Consider the following 21,788-nt stretch of genomic DNA (forward strand, 5'->3'; position numbering starts at 1 on the left):
CCCATGATGTAATATGACATAGATCTAATATCTTTAAGATTCCCTAAAGATAATCAGACATGAAATTATCAGATATAAGTCAGACCCTATTTTTCATTGGGTAAAGGTACACATGACCTACAATTTATGGTAAGCGTCTTAAAAAGCATGACCACCAGAGTAGCTTTAATGCAGGACCCATCTAAGCTGATACTTGGAAGCCCTGAGAGGAAAGTGGTACTCCATTTTCTGAGTCTAGTCTACATTGTTTTCACACCTGTGTTTATGGCCTAGGAACATTTTAAAGTGTTTTTTGCCAGGAACATTATTTTATATTCTCTTTCTTTTCTTTTATTAAACTGGTGTGCGTTTCTTGTTTCTTGTTATAATACTAATTTCAGCCACAAGAGGCTGAAATGCACCACTACACTACACCACACCACACCACACAATAGGACTTTTGGGATTTCTTACATTTGAGTTTAAATTTATCTTTGCACGGGTAGATATAAGGTCGTTACATACTGTGTATTGTGCGTTACTACTGTCGTGTCCTTTTTTTTGGCTGTATATTTATTTTATGGGCCAACATGATTATTATAATGACCAAAACCGGAAATGAGCCTTAAACAAACAACAAAAAAACATAAACCAAAACCTTTTCCCCTCTGTTTTGATTGACACAAAAAGGTAGGTCTACTTAGTAAAATGATCCTGGCAGACATTTTTTCAAAGCTGAATAATAATAATGAAGAAAAAAAAACTAGCAACCTAGCAAAACGTTTCCCCACCTGTTTCACAGATTTCTTTTTTCAACAGAGACTTCTGATTAAAATAGACCAGAGGTAAGTTGATCACCAGAACTTAAAATAAAGTGAAACTTGTCACTGCAATGTAAATAGTTTTATGTGTTGTGTCTAATTTTATTTTTTAAATAAATGTTTTGAATTCATTTGAAATCCCTTGAGTTCACACATTTCCGTGGGGACATGAAGGCATCACGCGCGGATTGTGAAACAGTGGACAGAAATGACGCAGTGGTACAACATACTTTCGCTTCCTAACAGAGGCTCCAGCCGCGGCCAGAGAGGTGATGAAGTGAACAAAAGTAACCGAACAGGCACTCCTGACTTTTAAAAACAACTGGTTCCTTTAAACACCCAGGTTTTCTTTAAAAGTGCTCTGTTAACTGACGGCCCTGTGGCGTGGACGCAACACAATGGTAGGATTAATTTATGTAGCATTTTGAGTCCTCTAGATTTCAGTTCAGTTAAGCTGTTGTTTGAACTAACCTTTGAAGACATGCTAAACAAACACAGCTGACATAGTCGATGCTAATGACACAACAAGCAGGTATTTCAATGTTTATTTAATTTGGCTTGTCATCCAGGCGTTTTTCTGTTAAACCTCCAGTACTTTGAAGGGATTTACTGGTATATGTTATGTTATTTAACTGCGGATTAAAAGATGATAGTTTCCTGGAACACTGCCAAAAGTTAAAATCACATTCACTGCTGTTGTTCATGAGGCGTACCGTTCTGTGAACAAAATAGGAAGCATGAAATGTTTTCACAACAACTCTAAAAGAGAAGTATGTTCAAGTATCAGTTATTGCTGCACCTGCACGACTAAACTAGTTATTTTTAATGAATTCACGGTAGTAAACCTTTTGTCAGCTGTCAATCAAACGTCCTTCTCGACGCATGTATTCACTGTATTCATTTATTTATTTTATTTATTCATCTAAAAGTATCAGTCAGTCATCCATAAACAATTACATGTTTCTACATTTATTATTGGGTACGAAGGAAACTAGTTATATTAGAGCAAAGACGGTATCTTTGATGGTATCTTGAATTAATATTGTCTGTGCCTAAATTGACGCATTTGTAGAAGTCTAAAATCTGTTTTCAGAGAAATAAAATACACATTTATTTAATCTGTGGCAAGAGAATCAACCTCATCTTAAATAATGACTGAAATTTCAAGCTATTGTGGTGTTTCACAAAAAAGGAGATATCAGGGTGTTTTGTTGCCTTTAGTTTTACAATCCAAAAGGTCACGTGTTGAAGTAGTCTCCTCTCATGTCCTTCTCAACAACTTCCAAGACTATGACTTTTAGTGTGTTGGTATTGCCATGTCCAGCTTGAACATAATGCAATAATCTACATTTTTGGTGCGGATGGCATTTATGTGATCATCACAAAGACCCAGCAGCACTTCTACTAGGAGAATTAGCTTTATTGCAGAATAGGTCCACACATATGATGGGTTTGTCTTGGTATTTTGGTTTGTGTTCTATAAAAATAGAACAAAACAAGAAAGAAAGTAATCAGAAGTACTCCTACTGTCAAGTAACTTTGAAGTGATAAAAGAAAATGAAATAAAATATGTCCAATATAAACTTCTAGAGCTGTACAGTTTGCGCAGAATTGTGCCGGATAAAATAGAAACTATACAGGAGCATGTGTAGACAAAGTTACGGATAAAGTGATGTAATAGTAATGTAATAGGGTCAAGTCAGCAACTACCTTTAACCAAGCAACTGTATACCAGTGATGTGATATCATGTGATATGATTAATTAAGTATAATAATTGTTTGTTTGTACCAAGATAGCAACAAGGAAGAAATGTAGGCGATGATATTGTGAGACAGTTTAAATATTAACATTGTATACTACACTACACTATACTATTCAATACTGCACTATACTATATAACAACTCATATTCTGTGTTACAATGGTGTGTTAAACAACATTTTTGTTATAGTTCATTATTACATGGCGCCGTATATAGGCTACTATATTTTGTATCTCGTACTATATATAATACTTTATTATACTATATGCTGTTCAAATGAATGAATATAATATATTGCAAAAGTAATATAAGTAAGATCACAGTACAGTGTCTTCTGTTCTCCCTCAGAGATATAAACAGTAAACATGGGTCAGATGGCAGAAACCAAGGTGTCGTGCCTGAACGTCCTCACCTACCACAGAGAGCTGCTGGTGAGCAGTCTGAGGAGTGTTCAGTGCATCCTCGACAACCTGTTGGCCTCTGGATTTGTCTGTGAAGAAGATGTCGAGATTGTCCAGCGAACTGCCACCAAGACGGATCAGGTAGGAAACACATCTGACCATTAAATCTAAAACACAATACATATCTCTATGTAAAAAAAAACTAAGTAATGTGATTATTTTTCAGGTGCGTAAAATCTTGGAACTTGTCCAATTCAAAGGGGAGGAGGCATGCGAATTCTTCATTTACATCATATATAAAGTATGTGATGCATACATTGACCTCCAGCCATGGCTGAAAGAGATTAACTACAACCCAAGCCATGATGTCGAGCTCATGAAAGTGGTTAACACAGACCCCAGTGAGTATTACAATCACTCATGCTACTTTGTTTACTTTGTGGTTTGCTCTCAAAGTGTAAGGATGAAAAATAAAAAAACAGATGCAAACCCTTATGAAGCACACGTTGTTGCCAATTAATTATAAATATTATATTTCTGTGTACGCTACTTTAACCTAAAGTCATAATGTTCAATTTGAGGCCTGTAGTTTTTGGTTGTGCTGTTGTTGTAATGATCTGCATTGACAATTGTGAACCCAAAAGCACAACAACAGGAAATAACAAATATTTATTTATCATAAATTCAAAGATCAAAACACAAGAAATAACAGGAAAGCCTGAACACACCCTGATATCAAAACCTGACTTCCGATAACCGAAAATCTCAGAGAAAGAAAAATCACTCTTTAAACGAGGAAACTCCAATCTAGGAACAAAAACACCTAATCTAATAAAGAAATGAAAATCACTCAAAAGAGGAAATCTAGACTTAAATAAATAAACAAGGAAATTCTCAAAACTGGCAAAAAACACAGAAACAAAAATAGTCTATCTAAACTAGAACTCTCACCGATCTGACTTGGAACAGGAACATGGAACATGGATCAAGGGAATTACTGGGACGACTGACATGAAGACAAGTACGAACTGGCACAGGACAAAGGGAGACGCCAAAATTTAAACATGAGGAAAGGGAATGACAGGTGAAACCGATTAGGGAGGGGCCAGACAATCAGCAGACACTGGAAACACAGGGGCAGGGAGTAAAATGATCTGAAACAAGAGGGAACAGGGTTACTTTCAAAATAAAACATGAAAGATCGAGACAAAAATGGTAACTTAACTAAAGGAAAAAGACGAGACATGACAGTTGTATTATATTGCATGATACAGAGAGGCATTTCTGCTATGCATTTCACCTTAATTAGATCAGTTAGTAGTATATTTAAACTTGATGCTATATGAAAAATTAACTGTAGTAGATCACTGTAAATGTTTTAAACTTGCAATAACAAAATAGTTTAAAAAAAAAAAAAAAATCAAAATCAAATTTTATTTGTATAGCGCCAAATCATAACCAGGGTTATCTCGAGACACTTTACAGAAAGAGCAGGTCTAGACCGACTCTTTGTTAAGTTATTTAAAGAGAGGCCCAACATGAATCCACCATGAGTAGCACTTAGCAATTCGGCACATTGGCAGAAAAACTTCCTTTTAACAGGCAGAAACCTTGAGCAGAACCAGATTCATGTTGAACAGCCATCTGCCTCGACTGGATGGGCCGAAAATGGGATAGAAGGAGATGCAGGATAGAGACAGGCAAAGAGAGCAACAACAACATATGTTCTTGTTACAACAACAACATATGTCCTTGTTACATGAACAACAACAGACACATACTTATGGTTGCAATGCCAATAATAGTGGTAGACTAGGGTGAAGATTGGCTAAATAAATAAATAAATAAATAAATTAGCAAGAGAAGCAGAGTAATGATAAAGGCTGAGGTAATCGTAATTGTAACAGTTGAAGTCAACAGGTCTACTATTAGCATTAGCAGCAACAATAATGATACTATGGGGAAGGCTGATGTTAGTAGTTGTTGCAGTCGAGCAGGTCCACAGCAGCAGGTGGTCTGCAGCAACGATCCCCAGGAACCTTCAAGACAAGGGAGCACAAGAACTCCCGGGAAGATATGTGGTTAGTAATGTTAATGGGACCAGAAGATACAGAGTTAATGAGCTGCATTAATATGACAGAGAGAGAGAGAGAGAGAGAGAGAGAGAGAGAGAGAGAGAGAGAGAGTCAGAGAGAGAGAGAGAGAGAGAGAGAGAGAGAGAGAAGCTTGGTGTGTCAGATCCCCCCGGCAGTCTAAACCTATAGCAGCATAACTATGGGCTAGTCCAAGCCTGAGCCAGCCCTAACTATAAGCTTTATCAAAGAGGAAAGTTTTAAGTCTACTCTTAAAAGAAGAGAGGGTGTCTGCCTCCCGGACCTTGACTGGTAGATTGTTCCAGAGGAGGGGGGCCTGGTAATTGAAGGCTCTACCTCAAACACTACCCTTAGAGACTTTAGGTACCACGAGCAGGCCTGCATCCTGGGAGCGCAATGTTCTAGAGGGGTAATATGGCACTATGAGCTCTTTAAGATATGATGGTGCCTGACCATTAAGAGCTTTGTAAGTAAGAAGAAGGATTTTAAATTCTATTCTAGATTTTACAGGAAGCCAGTGCAGAGAGGCTAATACAGGAGAGATGTGATCTCTCTTCCTAGTTCTTGTCAGCACACGTGCTGCAGCATTTTGTACCAGCTGCAGAGTTTTTAGTGACTTATTAGGGCAGCCTGATAGTAACGAGTTACAATAATCCAACCTGGAAGTAACGAATGCATGGACTAGTTTTTCTGCATCGTTTTGAGACAAGATGTGTCTGATTTTTGCTATGTTGCGAAGATGAAAGAAGGCTGTCCTTGATATTTGTTTTATGTGGGAGATGAAGGACATATCCTGATCAAATAGAACTCCCAGATTCCTAACAGTAGTGCTGGATGCCAGGCTGATGCCATCTAGGGCAGCTATATCATTAGAGAAAGAGTCTCTAAGGTGTTTTGGGCCGAGCACAATAACTTCAGTTTTGTCTGAATTAAGTAGCAGAAAGTTTCTAGTCATCCAGATCTTTATGTCCTTAAGGCATGCTTCTAGTTTAGATAGCTGATTGGTTTCGTCTGGCTTCATAGATAAGTATAATTGAGTATCATCTGCATAACAGTGAAAATTAATGGAGTGTCTCCTCATGATATTACCCAGAGGAAGCATATATAAGGTAAAAAGAATCGGTCCGAGCACAGAACCTTGTGGAACTCCATGACTAACTTTGGTTTGCATAGAGGACACATCATGAACACTGACAAACTGAGATCGATCTGATAGTTAAGATTTAAACCAACTTAGTGCAGATCCTGTAATGCCAATTAAATGTTCTAATCTCTGTAACAGGATGTGATGGTCTATCGTGTCGAAAGCGGCACTAAGATCTAACAGGACGAGTACAGAGAGAAGTCCTCTGTCTGAAGCAGTAAGTAGATCATTTGAAACTCGCACAAGGGCTGTCTCAGTGCTATGGTGGACTCTAAATCCTGACTGAAAGTCCTCAAATAAACTGTTGTTATGAAGAAAGTCACATAATTGATTAGCGACTGCTTTCTCAAGGATCTTTGAGATAAAAGGAAGGTTAGATATAGGTCTATAGTTAGCTAAGGTGCCTGAATCTAGGGTAGGCTTTTTAAGAAGTGGCTTAATTACAGCTAGTTTAAAAGACTGGGGTACATAGCCCGTCGATAAAGACATATTGATCATATCTAGTAAAGAAGTGCTAATTGAGGGAAAGACTTCCTTAAGCAGCTTGGTTGGAATCGGGTCTAAAAGACAGGTTGATGGTTTAGACGAAGATATCAGAGAATTTAGCTCAGGAAGGTCAATTGGAGAGAAACAGTCAAGGTAAACATCAGGTTTTTGAGCAGTTTCCAAAGATACATCTGCACCAGTTAACGGCAGGAGGTTACAAATTTTGTCTCTAATCTTTAGGATTTTGTCATTAAAGAAGCTCATGAAATCATCACTGCTGAGGCCTATAGGAATACTTGGCTCAGTGGAGCTGTGACTCTGTCAGCCTGGCTACAGTGCTGAAAAGGTACCTGGGATTGTTTTTATGTTCTTCTATGAGGGAGGAGTAGTAGACACCTCGAGCATGCCGTAGGGCCTTCCTGTATTTATTAAGACTATTTTGCCAGAGTAAACGAGACTCTTCTGTTTTGGTGGATCGCCACATTCTTTCAAATTTACGCGACATTTGCTTCAAGTTACGAGTTTCTGAGTCATACCATGGAGCTAGCCTCTGTCGTTTAATAATCTTCTTTTTTAAGGGGGCAATCGAGTCTAGAGTACTTCTCAGCAAACCTGCAGTACTATCAACAAACTGATCAAGCTGAGAGGGACTAACATTAGCATAAGAGCTTTCTGTAGTAAACAGATGTGGTAAAGAATTAAAAGCAGCTGGAATTGTTTCCTTAAATTTAGCTACAGTCCTATCAGACAAACATCTTGTGTGTACATTTTTGTTAACTGGAGAGTAGTCGGTTAATAAGACATCGAATGTTACTAAATAGTGATCTGATAAAAGAGGATTTTGTGGGAAGACAATTAAGTTTTCGGTTTCAAGGCCATTAGCTAGAACAAGGTCGAGGGTGTGGTTAAAGCGGTGAGTAGGCTGGTTTACACTTTGAGTGAAACCAATAGAGTCCAAAAGGGACATAAATGCCATGCTAAGACTATCATTATCAACATCTACATGAATATTGAAGTCCCCTACAATAATTATTTTATCTGAACTCAGGACTAAATCTGATAAAAACTCTGAGAATTCAGTTAGAAAATCAGAGTATGCGCCAGGAGGGCGGTATACTATCACAAATAAAACAGGCTGTAAAGTTTTCCAAGCTGGGTGTGAAAAACTCAGAACAAGGCTTTCAAAAGAGCTGAAACTAAGTTTTGGTCTAGGGTTGATTAGAAGACTAGAACTGAAAATAGCTGCCACTCCACCACCTCGACCAGTGTCTCGAGGAGTATGAGTATTAAGATGACTGGGAGGAGTGGATTCATTTAAGCTGACATATTCTTCCTGACACAGCCAAGTCTCAGTTAAAGAGAGTAAATCAATATGATAATCTGATATCAGATCGTTCACTAATAGAGCTTTAGATGACAGGGATCTGATATTTAACAGACCACATTTAATTCTCATATTTTTTAGCATAACTTCGGTTGTTGTTTTAATTTGTATTAAATTTTTTTGATTTACTCCTTTTTTATTTGAGTTTGAATTAACTGTAATAAAAGGCCTGGGTTGGGGGGCAGACACAGTCTCTATAACATTAACATTGTGGCTGGGAAACTGCTCACAGGGAAGCTCAGAGGAGCGTGTAGGACTACAGCTCTGCCTCCTGGTCTCAACTCTGGTTTGTCAGGTTTTACGACTAACAAACTTAGCCATATTACGAGACAAAAGAGCTGCACCATCCAAAGTGGGATGAATGCCGTCTCTTCCGATCAGACCAGGCTTTCCCCAGAATGTCTGCCAGTTATCTATGAAGCCCACATCGTTTGCTGGGCACCACCTCGACAGCCAGCGGTTGAATGATGACATGCGGCTATACATGTCATCACTCGTCAGATTGGGCAGGGGTCCAGAGAAAACTTTTATTATTTTTAGCTGCAACCATAGACTTCCCTGCTGATTTTTAATGACCTCTACCTGACTGATGACAAATTCTCAAACATTATATTGGAAATTATGAACAACTAAATAATGCTAAAATATATTGACACTTAAAAAACATACTCAGATATCACTGTAGTGTCTTGCATCAATAGATGCCCAACCCAAATGAGCTTACAAGGCAGTTAGCTTCCATGTACAGACATAAGGTGCGGTTCACTTTACATTTTTTTGACAAACTGCTGACGTCAGGGTTAGAGCGTATAACCCACGTTAACGACAGACTCGGGTAACTTCATTCTGTATAGTCAAGTCAAGTCAAGTTTATTTATAGAGCACATTTAAAACAACTCATGTTGACCAAAGTGCTGTACAACAAAGAGGATCCACATAGAAAATATAATACAAATAATAAAATGAATAAAATAGGAGAATAAAATAGAAGAATAAAACAACTAAGAGATGTGATAAAACTGAAAAACAAAATAAATATAAAAGAATTGCTGGACGGGATGAGATAAAATAGGAAGGGTCAACCTCAACTAGAGTTGAAGGCCATCGAGAAAAGATGGGTCTTTAACCTGGACTTAAACATTTCGAGTGACTGGGCAGTTTTTATGTGAATAGAAAGGATATTCCATTGCTTAGGAGCAGCTACTGCAAAGGCCTGTGGGGCAAACGTTACCAAGCACTCCGCATTTGAGGCTTGTTTCAAAGTAAACCTGTTAACGGAGTTAGCTTCCTAATAGTTAGCGCTGTCACTGAGCTTGCCAATGTGTGAAGTCCTGCAAACGATGCCCATCCGGGTGAAATACTGTGTTTTTAGGTAGTCCCACCCATTGATTTGTGGACCGAAGTAATCATGTTTGGAAAAGCTAAATTATCCACTAATGCTGGTGCAAGCTCAGTGAACAATGTGCCTCTGTATTCGGGTTCACTTTGGTATTAATTGGGATGCTATTAAAAAAATATACATAAAAATATTCACCCAAAAACCTGAAGAGCAGACTCATCAGAATGTCTTTTAGTATAACTGATTATGGCACAAGGCCTCTTTCAGGTCACCTTGGTAGCGACTTGTCAATCACAAGGTAGTCACGCCCTAAAAATACTCTGCTTCATTATCTATTTTAATGTAAATGGGACCATAATTTGCTGAATGAATATAATATTTTATTAAAAATGATTTGAAGATAGTGATTTAGACGATAATCTAGTTAGGAAATTATTTACTAAAGTAATAAATCAACTGGGAAGTGGAGTCAATGTTTCATAGACACAAATGGACATTTTTAGCAACCTGTGAAGTCGCCCCCTGCTGGCCATTAGAAAACATGCAGGTTTAGCACAATTTCCCATTGGCTTCACTTCCCTCTCACTAACCCTGACGCTGACGATAAAGTCTATGTATACTCTTGCCACACAGAAAGCCTGTTTAACTTCTCCATCCAGTAGAACAATTAGAAAGACATTAAACAGAACCCATACATTTCTGGATTCGTCTGGTCCTAGATAGAAAATGATGAATCTTTGGTACTGACTCTGGCTATAATATTGCCACTTATTTACTGTCTACCTCCTCTCAGTCAGCAGGTACTGTGAGAAGTTGAGGCATGATATGAGCCGGGACACCAGCTTCATCATGTCCTATGGCCAGAGAGAGGAGACCCGTCTGGAGGACCTGTACATTGACACACTGATGGAACTGGTTACTGAGTCTAATGAAAGTCTGGGCTTCTTGAAGAGTCTGGACCAGCTCCTAGGAGATCACGCAGTCTTCAATCCCCAAGGTGAAACCATTTATGTGACGGGGGACGCGGGTGTGGGAAAATCCATCGTCCTGCAGAAGCTCCAGAACCTCTGGTCCAAGAAAGAGCTGCAGACAGACGCCATTTTCTTTTTTAAGTTCCGCTGTAGGATGTTCAGCAGCTTCAAGGACGCAGAACAAATCTCCCTCAGAGAACTTTTGTTCAAACACAACTGCTACCCAGACCACGATCCAGACAATGAGGTGTTTGATTACATCCTGCGCTTCCCTGAGAAAGTTATTTTCACCTTTGATGGCTATGATGAGATTCAGGAGGATCTAGACCTGATCAATGTAGCTGAAGTGGTGTCACCAGAAGACAAGGCACACCCCCTGCAGCTGCTCGTCAGCTTGCTCTGCGGGAAACTACTCAAGGGCTCCCAGAAGGTGCTGACAGCACGGACAGGGATCGAGATCCAGAGCAAGGTGATCAGAAAGAAGGTGACACTGCGGGGGTTCTCCCCTGCTCATCTGAGGACCTACATAAATCTGCACTTTAAGGAGCAGGAGCACCGAGAGCTGGTGTCCGTTCAGCTGGATGCTAGCCCGCACCTCTGCGGCCTATGCTCCACCCCACTGTTCTGCTGGATCGTATTCAAGAGTTTCAGGCACCTGCACAGCATGCACGATAGTTTTTATCTGCCTGAAACCTGCGTCACACTCACCGGCATCTTCCTCCTGCTGTGTGAGGTGTTCCTCAGCCGCTCCGCCTCGCCTGCACCATCTCTGCTGAAGAAAAGCACCCAGTGTGCCCTGGAGACACTAAAAAGAGGGCTCAGGCCTCTTGCAGCATTCGCTAAACTAGCCCTTCAGGGAATGGAGAGCGGAAGCTTCATCCTCAGCCAAGAGGAGATCTCTGTGTGTGGCCTGACAGAGGAGGACCTGCCCCTCGGCTTTATCAGACCCGTCAGTGAGTATGATGCCAGTGGAAGTCCTGCTTCATTTGAGTTCCTCCATATCACCCTCCAGTCCTTCTTGGCAGCACTTGCTCTCGTGTTGGATGAGCAGGCCGCTCCCAGCTCCATCCTCAAGTTCTTCACAGAGTGCAGCAGGAAGAGAGAGGCTTCCTGTCTGCCTTTTGACTTTTGCATCCGTGGCTCTTCACAGCCCAGAGAGAATAAGCGATTTGCAACTAATGAGCACCTTCAGTTCACTAATCTGTTCTTGTGTGGACTACTGTCCAAGGCTCACACCGGCATGATGGAGCATCTGGTATCTCCTGTGTTATTAAAGAAGAAACGAGCCTTACTGAAATCATACCTCTCCACCAGTGTTAAGTCCCACCTCCGCGGCCTGTCCTACTACAACAGTGACAATGGCAAGAAGGTCCATGTTTTACCCAACTTCCTGTGGATGCTGAGGTGTATCTTTGAGACCGGGAGCAAAGACATTGCTCAGATGACAGCGAAAGGCATCACAGCCAGCCTCATTAAGCTGGGATACTGTAACGTCTTCTCAGGTGACTGCACTGCCCTAAACTTCGTGTTGCAGCACCGTCGGAAGCTCCTGGGCCTCGATATGGACAACAACAACATCAGTGACTACGGGGTGAAACAGCTGAGGCCCTCCTTCTCTAAGATGACTGTAGTGAGGTAAGGGTTAGAACCCAAAGTTATCTTGGCCAGCAAGTGGTATTTAAGACTCGATGTACTCTGGTGGTAACTCAGTTCACATCGACAGTTCATACAAATAACTTTTGTCTTGTCCAGGGAACCATCTAGCAGGTCTTTGAGGCTGAACTTGCCATTTAAAAGACCCTTTTCTTTTTCCCTTACAAATCTGTACCTCTTATATCTTTGCTGATTTTGTCCTGGACATGTTAAAAGATACTACCTCGAAGATTCCAAGCACTCTTCCCAATTTAACTAGACGTCTGCGGCTGGCTTCCTTTGTCTTGGTTCTGACTCTTGAGTGTTGTAACTTTCGTTTTCAGACTGTTTGCTTCATCTGAGCATCAAATTTGTTTCTTTTTCTTTGGATTTTATCTTCTTTTTGAAGTTGTATCTGTAGTCATCCATCTTTTCTTTGTTTGTTCAGCCATATTAGATTACTAGTTTACTCACAATGCTTACAGAAATTGGAAGTGCAGCTGCTTAGCTCCGCCTACCCTCTCTGGCAGACCAACCACTGCTGGCTGATGGAAAACATGTCACTAACTGGGCGCCGCCTGTGATTTTTTCTACGAATGTCGCCACAGACACCCAGTCCATTAAAATACGATATAAAGCCAATGCAAAGGCTTTCATCAGTGGGCCATAGGCTCAATCACCATTCTGTTAACTAATTCGGTGATAGATGGTGACTTAACAGACATTTATTTAAATGAAAAAGTTACTTAAATTGGTGATTTTTAACAAAAAATCTCTCCCTGCTTTCTTTAACAGTCATATGTTTTAGTCACTTTAAATTTTTTCCCTGGATAATGTAAACAAAATATTGTAATATTATAATAGCATTTAGGAAAACGTGCTTGACGCAAATTGTTCAGGACATATATGTTAAAACCAGTATAGCTACATTTAAAACTAGTACACCTGTCTAAATAAAAAAAGATTTATGAAATACTTTGTAAAAAAAACCCATTATTTTTTATCTTCAGTTGAGGTATATTTAGACAGATTTTATATCTCATCTAATCAAACATCTCATATTCAGATTATCCGTCAATCACCTGTCCGACAGCAGCATTGAGGTTCTTGCAGAGGAGCTGTGTAAGCACAAAGTTGTGGAGGTCTTGGGGTGAGTAAACATGTTCCAGTCTACGTAAAACTAAATTGTCTGCATTCAACTTAATCTCAAGATACATATACATAAGATACGTAACAGTTGTTAAACCAGTTTTACTGCAAGTAACAAAAACAAAAAGATGTTACAAGTTCCGCAAGCAAGAATTATGTACGTATATTTCAGTTGTAACAGTTTGAAATGTTTACTGCAGCAGCATAACATAGCTTGTGTTTGGCGTTTAGGCTCCGCTCTCATCACTCCTCAGATTTATTTTCCATGTAGAGATTTGAGGAGTGATGAGATAATATCTTAAACCCCTAGCCGGAGCCTGCAGGTGGATGCTGGGGTGGTGGTTGCGCTGAAAGTAAGAGCGCAATACTGGTGCAGGGCAGCGGTTGCAATGACAGACCAGAGGGAGAGACCCGAAACTTGCAGCTTAAATAGACTGCCAAATTGGCAGGAAGTGTTTGTCAGGTGATTGTGGTGAAAAATAGTTGGGACTTTCCTCCTGGAAAACATGAAATATGAATATTCTGTCCGTTTGTTCCTATTCTTGTGAACGCTGTTTCTCAGGAACAGTTGGAGGGAATATCCCTGAATTTGGCACCAACATCAACTTGGACTCAAGGATGAACTGAATTTTAACTGAATAAATGTATTTCAGTCAGGAGAGACTTCATTAAGATTGAACAATTATTTATTTACAAGTTTGGAAAGAATGAAATGTGCTAAGTCTTTGGCGATTAGACTCCATTGTGATGTCTTCATGTACTTGAAGGGGTAGAGAGACTGAGAGCAGGATAGAATATAGATGAATTGGAGGAGAACGGGGTGGAGGAGGGTCGTAATGATCAAGCTGAAATGTCAAACTGTCTGCGGAAGAGAACAGCTTTAAGATTTGACAGCAGCGGGATGATTGGTCAACAGACGTCGAGGCTAACTCAGGTTGGTTTAGTACTTAAATGGTATACGCCCAGTATCAGCTGATCACCAGACAGGAAGGACAGAGAGGGAGAGAGAGAGCGAGAACAGGACATGATGAATGATGGGGAATGAATGAATGAGTATTAAAAGTCCTCCTTTTTGAACTTACGCTGTGCTACATTCTGGTTTTCAAAAGCTGCATTTGATCTGGTATTATGTCCCTCCTGTAAATGATTGTGGTGTGACCTCTTCTGTTAAACACAGGCCTACTTAAGCTGTTTTGAATTTAGGGTAATGTATTCTTTATTTTCAATATACAAATATATCCCCCATCCCGGCAACAGTCACACTGTAATGGATGTGAACTGCAACCTTACTGGTTTGTTGAGGCGTAAACCATTAGTTTGGAAAAGACTGCGCTCATAGACAATGAGTGCATGCAGGTAAGCAGGTAGAGAGGAATGAGGCCATTAAATCATTTCATTTGGTCAGAATGAAATTATTAGCTGAAATTATTACAGGGCTGCGTTTGGCTTATTGATAGCTGTCAGAATGTAAAGACAATTTCAACAAATAAAACACAATCTTTGTAAATGAATTGCAGAGCCTATCCTTAACCTTTATTTATATTCTCGTCCTCAGACTTTACAACAATCACATCACTGATGTTGGAGCAAAGCTAGTCGCCCAGATAATTGAGGAGTGCCCAAAGCTGCAAATGGTCAAGTATGTTTTTCTTTTTTGGCAACATTGTAACCTAAAATATTGAGGTCATATGTTCTTAAACTGATGACACCTACACCTACTTTGTGTTTAGGATTGGTAAAAACAAGATCACTGCTGTCGGTGGGAGGTTTTTGGCCAGCGCGATTCAGAAGAGCACTTCTATATTTGATGTGGGGTAAGACTGCTGTAAAACTTCTTTTCTGTTTGAGATCAAATACTCCAGAAAATGTTGGCTGTGAGATCAGAACAAAACATTACATGTATCATCTAGAGATGCACTGGTGCATCTGCAAAAACATTTTATTTTTATTTAACAAGATTATTTATATGTGAAAGAAGTTCAAATAAGTTATTTTTGGCCACTTTTCCAGACGAGTGCATTGATAATTACAAAAATTACAGTTATTGAAAAAAACATTGGCATTAACCATCTGCAAAATAGTTGTTTTAAACATCGGTATCGGCCCTGATTTTCTCAATCGGTGCATCCCGAGTATCAACTGGGTTGATAAAGATAATGGAGGTCAGTTTCAGGGAGAGACAAAACATAGTCTTATCCCCATAGTCAGAGACAACTTCTGCTGTTTCTGTTCATAAACCTGTGCCCTATTTTTACATAACTTGGTGTCTAAATGTTTCATTGGTACAAAAGCTTGAGTACATCTTTGCAGCTGTCAGTTGTAAAACAAGCTGTGATGGCTGCAATGTCATTTTGCAGGGCACATGTAGTGATCAATGACCAGCCAATAAAAGTGCTTGTTTTTTCCGCTGGCAGGCTCTGACTAGTAAATAAAGTGTCTGACAGCATTACAGAAAAGATCCCTACAGAGCTTAGAACACTTTTTAAGTTAAGATCCTTTTTTTTAACAAAGAAAAAGCAGTAATATAGCTTTATTCGAGCAATTAAACTCTATGTACAAAACGCTGATTTGACCTTACAGCTTGTGTGACATTGGCTCTTTAAATGGTTATTTGGATCCAACACAACTTTTGTGACACAATAACACAAATATACCCCCAAAACAATCACAATCGCAGAATACAGCTAAACTGCTTGCACAGTCAAATAACTGTTTTGATCAATAGAGTATGGTGACTATAAAAAGAGTGATGGACAGTTGTTTCCGGTTTAAAAAGGTTTTAAACCAAAAAGCCTTTTTCTATCAGGCACTTCATCAATCAATCTGAGCCCGTCATTGGCAAAAAGAAACACTTTAATGGACCGATTTGGGTAATTTTTCAAACTTTTTCAGACTACAACTAAAAGATGGGCCCAGGATTAAAAATACCTTCATTACCTTTAAAGTGCAAAAACACATACATACATGTTATCTTGAATATAACAAGATTAAAATGTGCTGATTAAACTCAGGCTTACTTGACAGGCTACCAGCCCCAGCCAAAGAACTTTGGTGAACAAAAGATGGTAAATTAAAGCCAAGTACTGACAACGGTTTTGATGTTTTTGCTTGCAGAATGTGGGGAAACAGCATCGGCGATGAGGGAGCAGAAGCATTTGCAAATGCTTTGAGACACCACCCAAGCCTCACCAACCTAAGGTAAGAGGAAAGCTTACTACAATGACAAACAACACCTGAAGATTTAAACTCACTGTATAGATTGATCTATTAAGATTAATCTATAAAGGATTATTTTATTTTATGTGTCTGTGTTTTAGCCTCTCAGCCAATGGCATCACATCTGCAGGGGGGAGGAGCCTGGCAGAAGCACTGAAAGAGAACAGCATCCTCAAGATATTCTGGTAGGAAGGTCACTTGATTTGAGTTGTTTTCCCATTCTAACAGACCTACTCTCTGTAATGACGTACGTGTCGGTGCTGTTGTAGGTTAGTGGAGAATGAGTTGGCTGATGATGCAGCTCACCACTTGGCTGAGCTGGTCCAGGTGAACACAGCTTTAAGCCACCTCTGGTGAGAAAAACACAATCATTAACCCACATGATGTCACTGTGGATGGACAAGACCTGCCGGTTAGATATCGATCGTCAGAAACTCACCTGCTTTGTACATCTGTCTGCAGGTTAATCAACAACCAGTTCACTGTGGACGGGATCAAACAGCTCTCGGAGGCCCTGACTCACAACACAGCACTCAAAGAGATATGGTGAGAATCAGTCTGTTATTTACTGTGACTTTCAGGCTTTTCTTTATCTCCAATGGCCTCCAAATGGTTAAAACCAACCAATATTATAGACTCACTTTAGTGCAGCTTCCACCTTTGGTAACATAATTTAAATCTTTAAATTCTTTAAATGATTTGAGATTTCACAGAATGGTTAATTGAAACGTTTTAGCATGGTGTTCCAGGTATACGAGAAAGTGTGTCCACAGCCTTGCGTGACAATGACAGGGACACAATTATGGCGACCAGACATGGTTTGCCCTAGACCTGACAAATATCTGTATAACACTAGAATGTCTTTGTTTTCAACATTCACTACCACATTATTCTGGTTTTGAGCACAATTATAAGCAGATAATGTTTATACTTTTTCTGGGCTTGATATTTAATATGTTCTGCCCCACTCACTTTTACCATGCCCAATGTAAAGTTGCAGCAGAACATGTTGGTATGCCACGGGTTAGTCATGTAAAAGAAAAAGTTGGTCTTTTCTATAGAGAGCACAAGACTGTCTTCTTTCTTCTTAAAGTACTAGGCAATAAAAATGCATGGCAGCCATGGAGTTGAAACATGCGTTTTGTCGGTGTGCTAAAAATGAAATCTGACCCCAATCCCGATGAAAACGCCCACAGTGCATAAATCACATACATGTGCGCTTGCATGAATTTGCGGTACATTGGGTACCGGTTTGGGGGTTTGAAAATATGGTCATCCAAAACTTAATATTAAAACTTAAAACGTGTTATAACGTTGTAACGAGTGAGGCGGTGGTAACTGCAACAAACACCCAAGGGAGGCTTGATCCTTTGACCTCACACTCGACAAGTCACCCTCTTTGAGTTTAATAATATTACGTAATTATAATGAGGGAAAGTTTCACTAGTATGAACTTTAAAAAAGACACATTCTTAATACTGGGCTGCTCCTCTTTGACCTTTTGGGTGTTTCTGCCTGAATTGTTGTGGTCTACACTGAACTGAAAGAGTGACTCAGCTGGGTGTGTGTCAACTAGATCATTTGTTCTCTCAAATTTGAGAAGGACTCTGGTGTTTGATATTGCCCTCGCTTTTGCCAACACCAGGTCTTTGGGAAAGTAATAAGTGCTGAACTGGTCTGAAAAAGTGAAGAATAAATTTAATGTAAACTTATCATATTTGAGGTTTCTTCAAGGAATGCTTTTTTTTAATGGAGCATGTTATGATAAAAGGGTTATTATGAATAGTTGTGCAGCAACATAGGGGAGGAAATAGTGAGTTGTATGTGGGGGAGTGCCTGATGGGTGGACTCTTATGCTGGAGAACACTCCGATCAGGATAAAGGTGTTATTTCATAATATGAAGGTGATCTCACAACAACTTTGCATTGATTTGCAGTGCCGACAGATCCCCTCACTGTAGGGGGGAGCTTCAAGGTTTCCCCTTAAACTCCTAATATTAAAGATTTTAATTAAAACAAGTGTCTGTTAAGTAACTGTCTTAAAACAATGATGATAACGCTAATGGCCCACTAAAGAAAGCTCCTGTATATTATTCTGTGGTAGAGTGTTAGCTCATAACTCAACACCTCTCTGGCTCCATCTCTCGCTTAAATATGGTCACTTCTTGCTCCAAAAAAGACGAAGGCTGTTAGTGAACGCCTGAATATCTAACAGTGTCTGTTCATGTTGTTACAGTGTGAAAGGAAACCGGCTCTCTGAAGACGAAGAGAAACAGTTTGTGGCAGAGAAAAGGCTGCAGTTCCACTGACCGGGCACTCGTGAGATGTGTGCCTCTGTGGGGCAAAACACATGTTATGTTTGTTCACTGCGGGTGTAAATGTTTGACTGTGTGCACTGTCTGCTTTAATGGAAATACTGTATTTGTATCACATAACTTTTTTTGTGGTTGAAACCATATTTTTACCAAAGGTATGTCATGTTTTATTTGGTGGAAGTTCACCTGAATATTTGAAAAATGTTTGACAATTTTTCACGACAGTTCTGAAAAAAAGAAGTGGAAGAAGAGGAAGAAACATGACTTCCTTTTTCACGAAACCTGTCCGGTGCATGTTTTGTTTTGTAAGACTATATGAACAATAACTTTGTTATTTGAATGTTTCTCAGGTGCTGATAGTTTTCCACATAGCTAGTGGAAGGTCTTAAGGTGTACTTTCAGAGAGTGAATGAAAGAAGACTATTATGTTTACTGTTTGTGTGAAAGTCTTTGTGCGGAAATATACTGATAAGAGGTCTTCACGGATCCAAAACAAAGAACTCATTCTGAAATCCAATTGGACACTTGTATTAAAAAATACAAATACTGAATATACACCCGGCCACATTTGCCTAAGATGTTGCAGACTCAACCCTTTACATGTCCATTAGTAGAGCGAGCCAAGACCCAAGACGATCAGGATACTTAATTGGTCCACAAAGGAAAAAGGTCACGTTAGAGTTTGTCCGTTCAAGAATAGAAATGGAAACATTTAGAAATTGTGAGAAAATAAACTATAGGAACATGTTTGCATTATACTGCAACACCCAAAATGACCTTTTGCATGTCCATGAGTAGAGAGAGCAGAGAGCAGAGACAGGGTCCAAACAAATAGACTGAAGACCCAGGTCTGATTTACAGACCACCCGGCAATGGATATGTTTATTAAATGTGCATTTCTACTGCCATAAAAGTTCATCAGATTGGACACAACATACTGTTCTTTACATCTTACGGTTTATAATGTATAATAATGTTTCAGTGCCTATTTTTATTTTATTTCTGTTACTTTTCTATCGTTGTTAAGAGGTGAGCTGCTGAAACTCTCCAATTTTGCCGGCTCAGAGATCAGTACCAGTGCAACGGTTTAAACTACATTTAACAGCTCTTGAACCAATATTGTTTTTGTGTTGAATGTGAACGACAAAACAGAATAGATGACGCTATGTTTGACCTCTTTATATCTTCTGTTTTCATTTAATTTTTACCTCAGTGAAGAGGGTATCCATCTGTCTCAGCTCAGCTTCCCCAAACTTGCTGCTGCTGCTGCTCAACTGTTTTTTTCACCTTACTTTCACTCTTTATCTGATCCTGAATCAGTTTAATCAATACAAAAGTTGAACACAATGCCAATGTGATCTCTAGTGATCAGCACTGTTCACAGGTCTTCTCAGATCCAATCACGTTCCACATACATATATAGGATGGGATGCAACAGATAGCTCACCTCACTTGTATTCCCTGTCTCCCTCATGCCTTTACTTTCCACTAAAGGAAAAAAATGGCCACACAACACGGCCCTGATTGGCTATATGAGGTGAACCAGTATCAGTGTTGGTCCCGGGTCAGGTCTGGGTAAACCTGTGAAGAACTCATACAGATACCATTTGAATAGTAAAGTATTATTTTGCGTGGCAAAGCTGATATCCTCTGGTGGCTGTGGACATTAACTATCGGAACCAATCAGGAAGGTTTTCACAGCACGTTTCGTAAACTGTTGTAGCAGGAAAAACAGGTGGAATTATGGCTCTGTTCCAGCAGCGCCCTGAAACAGACACACTATTCATTATCTGCTTTCTCTGCCATGGTGCCAAAGACCTGTAAAACTGCTTCAATAAAATATGTGTGGCTACTTCCTGATAAACATAATTCATATTTACCATTCCTGTCATAGAGGAGCAAACCACTGATTTATCATCCACCTGTACAATAAAGAGGACTCAACAGATGTAGTTGTAAAATGTAGGAGGACATGAAGAGATATTAGATTTAAAAAATGGTCAAAAGTGAAGTAGCAGATCGAGGATATCCGGACAGATCTCTTCTTCTGTCAGCAACTATTATCTCATTTCTACCTGTTTTACCTGCCCATCTGTCTTGTTTCCTGTAAGCTGTAAACACTGTAAACATTTGCACCCTCTTACTGCATGTGGAGTTTATGCCTGTTGTCCTGGTCATACCAGCTGTACAAATACATATTTTTTTTCTTCTTACTTTAGTTCATACAGCAGTATGTAGCCTACTCATAAGGCTGTTTTGGAGTCAGTGTCTGCATGTTGATTGTTGGGAGTTTTGAATGTGTTGAGCTTTGGTTAAGGCAGCTGTGATTTTGAATAAAGCAGAAAGTTATCACCTGGATTGAACGATTGATCTGTAACTTTGGAACAAAACTCTTCTGGTATCAATGATATAAAATAATATCTGATGCACTTTCTTTCTGCTGATGTCAATATGACCGCTCTGTCAGAAACATCTTTCTCAGGACTTTGATTAAAGTGGGATCATTTTTAAAGAATGTTTTAATTCTTCTTGTAAGTTTTGTATTTAAAGGTGGTGATACACGTATCAACTTTTATATCAACAGACAACATCAATGTTCAATGTTGACTGTACACTTTTATATTGCAAAAGGTCAACCTCCTCTGATCTGGCAATGTCAGATCAGCAGCAACCTCTTGTGGTCAACATATACACAATTAGGCTACAATGCAACTTACAATTACCCTCACACTTATTTCAGCCTTAGTCTGTCGAGCCAAATTTGAATACATTTTTTAAATTACAGATAACAAATGCTGTTCGCTGAGCCTGCCTTATGATCCTCCTATTGCTTCAAACACAAATTATAATGGCATAAAAATGTACAAGAGAAGGAGTTGTATCCAAAGGACTCACTCTTGTTTTATTGTTGTAGATATTTTTTACAGTAAATGTGTTATGTTTATTTCTGTAAAACATTCTCTGTTACATTTTATTAAGTAATGCTTGTTGGGGCTCTGAATTGGCAACAAGGAAGTGCTTCAGTGTTATCGAGCTTATTCAAACCGCTCTTCTGTACTCTTAGTCCTGTTTAAAGATTAAACATACCGACTCCTC

General features: G+C 39.4%; 1 protein-coding gene across 2 annotated transcripts; it reads left to right on the forward strand.

Moving 5' to 3' along the window:
- Positions 1–1,068: 1,068 nt before the first annotated feature.
- nod1 (nucleotide-binding oligomerization domain containing 1) lies at positions 1,069–21,050 on the forward strand. 2 transcript variants are annotated; one of them, XM_069656898.1, is made up of 12 exons: positions 1,069–1,201; positions 2,911–3,104; positions 3,190–3,364; positions 10,203–12,015; positions 13,079–13,162; positions 14,717–14,800; positions 14,892–14,975; positions 16,276–16,359; positions 16,479–16,562; positions 16,647–16,730; positions 16,840–16,923; positions 18,614–21,050. In XM_069656898.1, exons 2-12 carry the CDS (start codon positions 2,928–2,930, stop codon positions 18,684–18,686), a joined length of 2,826 nt encoding a protein of 941 aa, XP_069512999.1. In that variant the 5' UTR covers positions 1,069–1,201; positions 2,911–2,927; the 3' UTR covers positions 18,687–21,050. The 2 variants fall into 2 exon arrangements, with proteins under 2 accessions (XP_069512999.1, XP_069513000.1); XM_069656899.1 differs by lacking the exons at positions 1,069–1,201; positions 2,911–3,104 and having other exon boundaries at positions 3,312–3,364; positions 10,207–12,015.
- Positions 21,051–21,788: the final 738 nt, after the last annotated feature.

Source organism: Semicossyphus pulcher, unplaced genomic scaffold (genome assembly GCF_022749685.1).
Source record: "Semicossyphus pulcher isolate SPU_LCO1_2020_fin unplaced genomic scaffold, fSemPul1.0.p SCAF_9, whole genome shotgun sequence".
Classification (NCBI taxonomy): domain Eukaryota; kingdom Metazoa; phylum Chordata; class Actinopteri; order Labriformes; family Labridae; genus Semicossyphus; species Semicossyphus pulcher.

Coding starts and splice junctions, on each gene's coding strand:
- nod1 (XM_069656898.1), top strand. CDS start 2,928: ATGGGTCAGATGGCAGAAACCAAGGTGTCGTGCCTGAACGTCCTCACC. Junction 3,365..10,202: donor AGTGGTTAACACAGACCCCA/GTGAGTATTACA, acceptor ACCTCCTCTCAG/TCAGCAGGTACTGTGAGAAG. Junction 14,976..16,275: donor ACTTCTATATTTGATGTGGG/GTAAGACTGCTG, acceptor TTTTGCTTGCAG/AATGTGGGGAAACAGCATCG.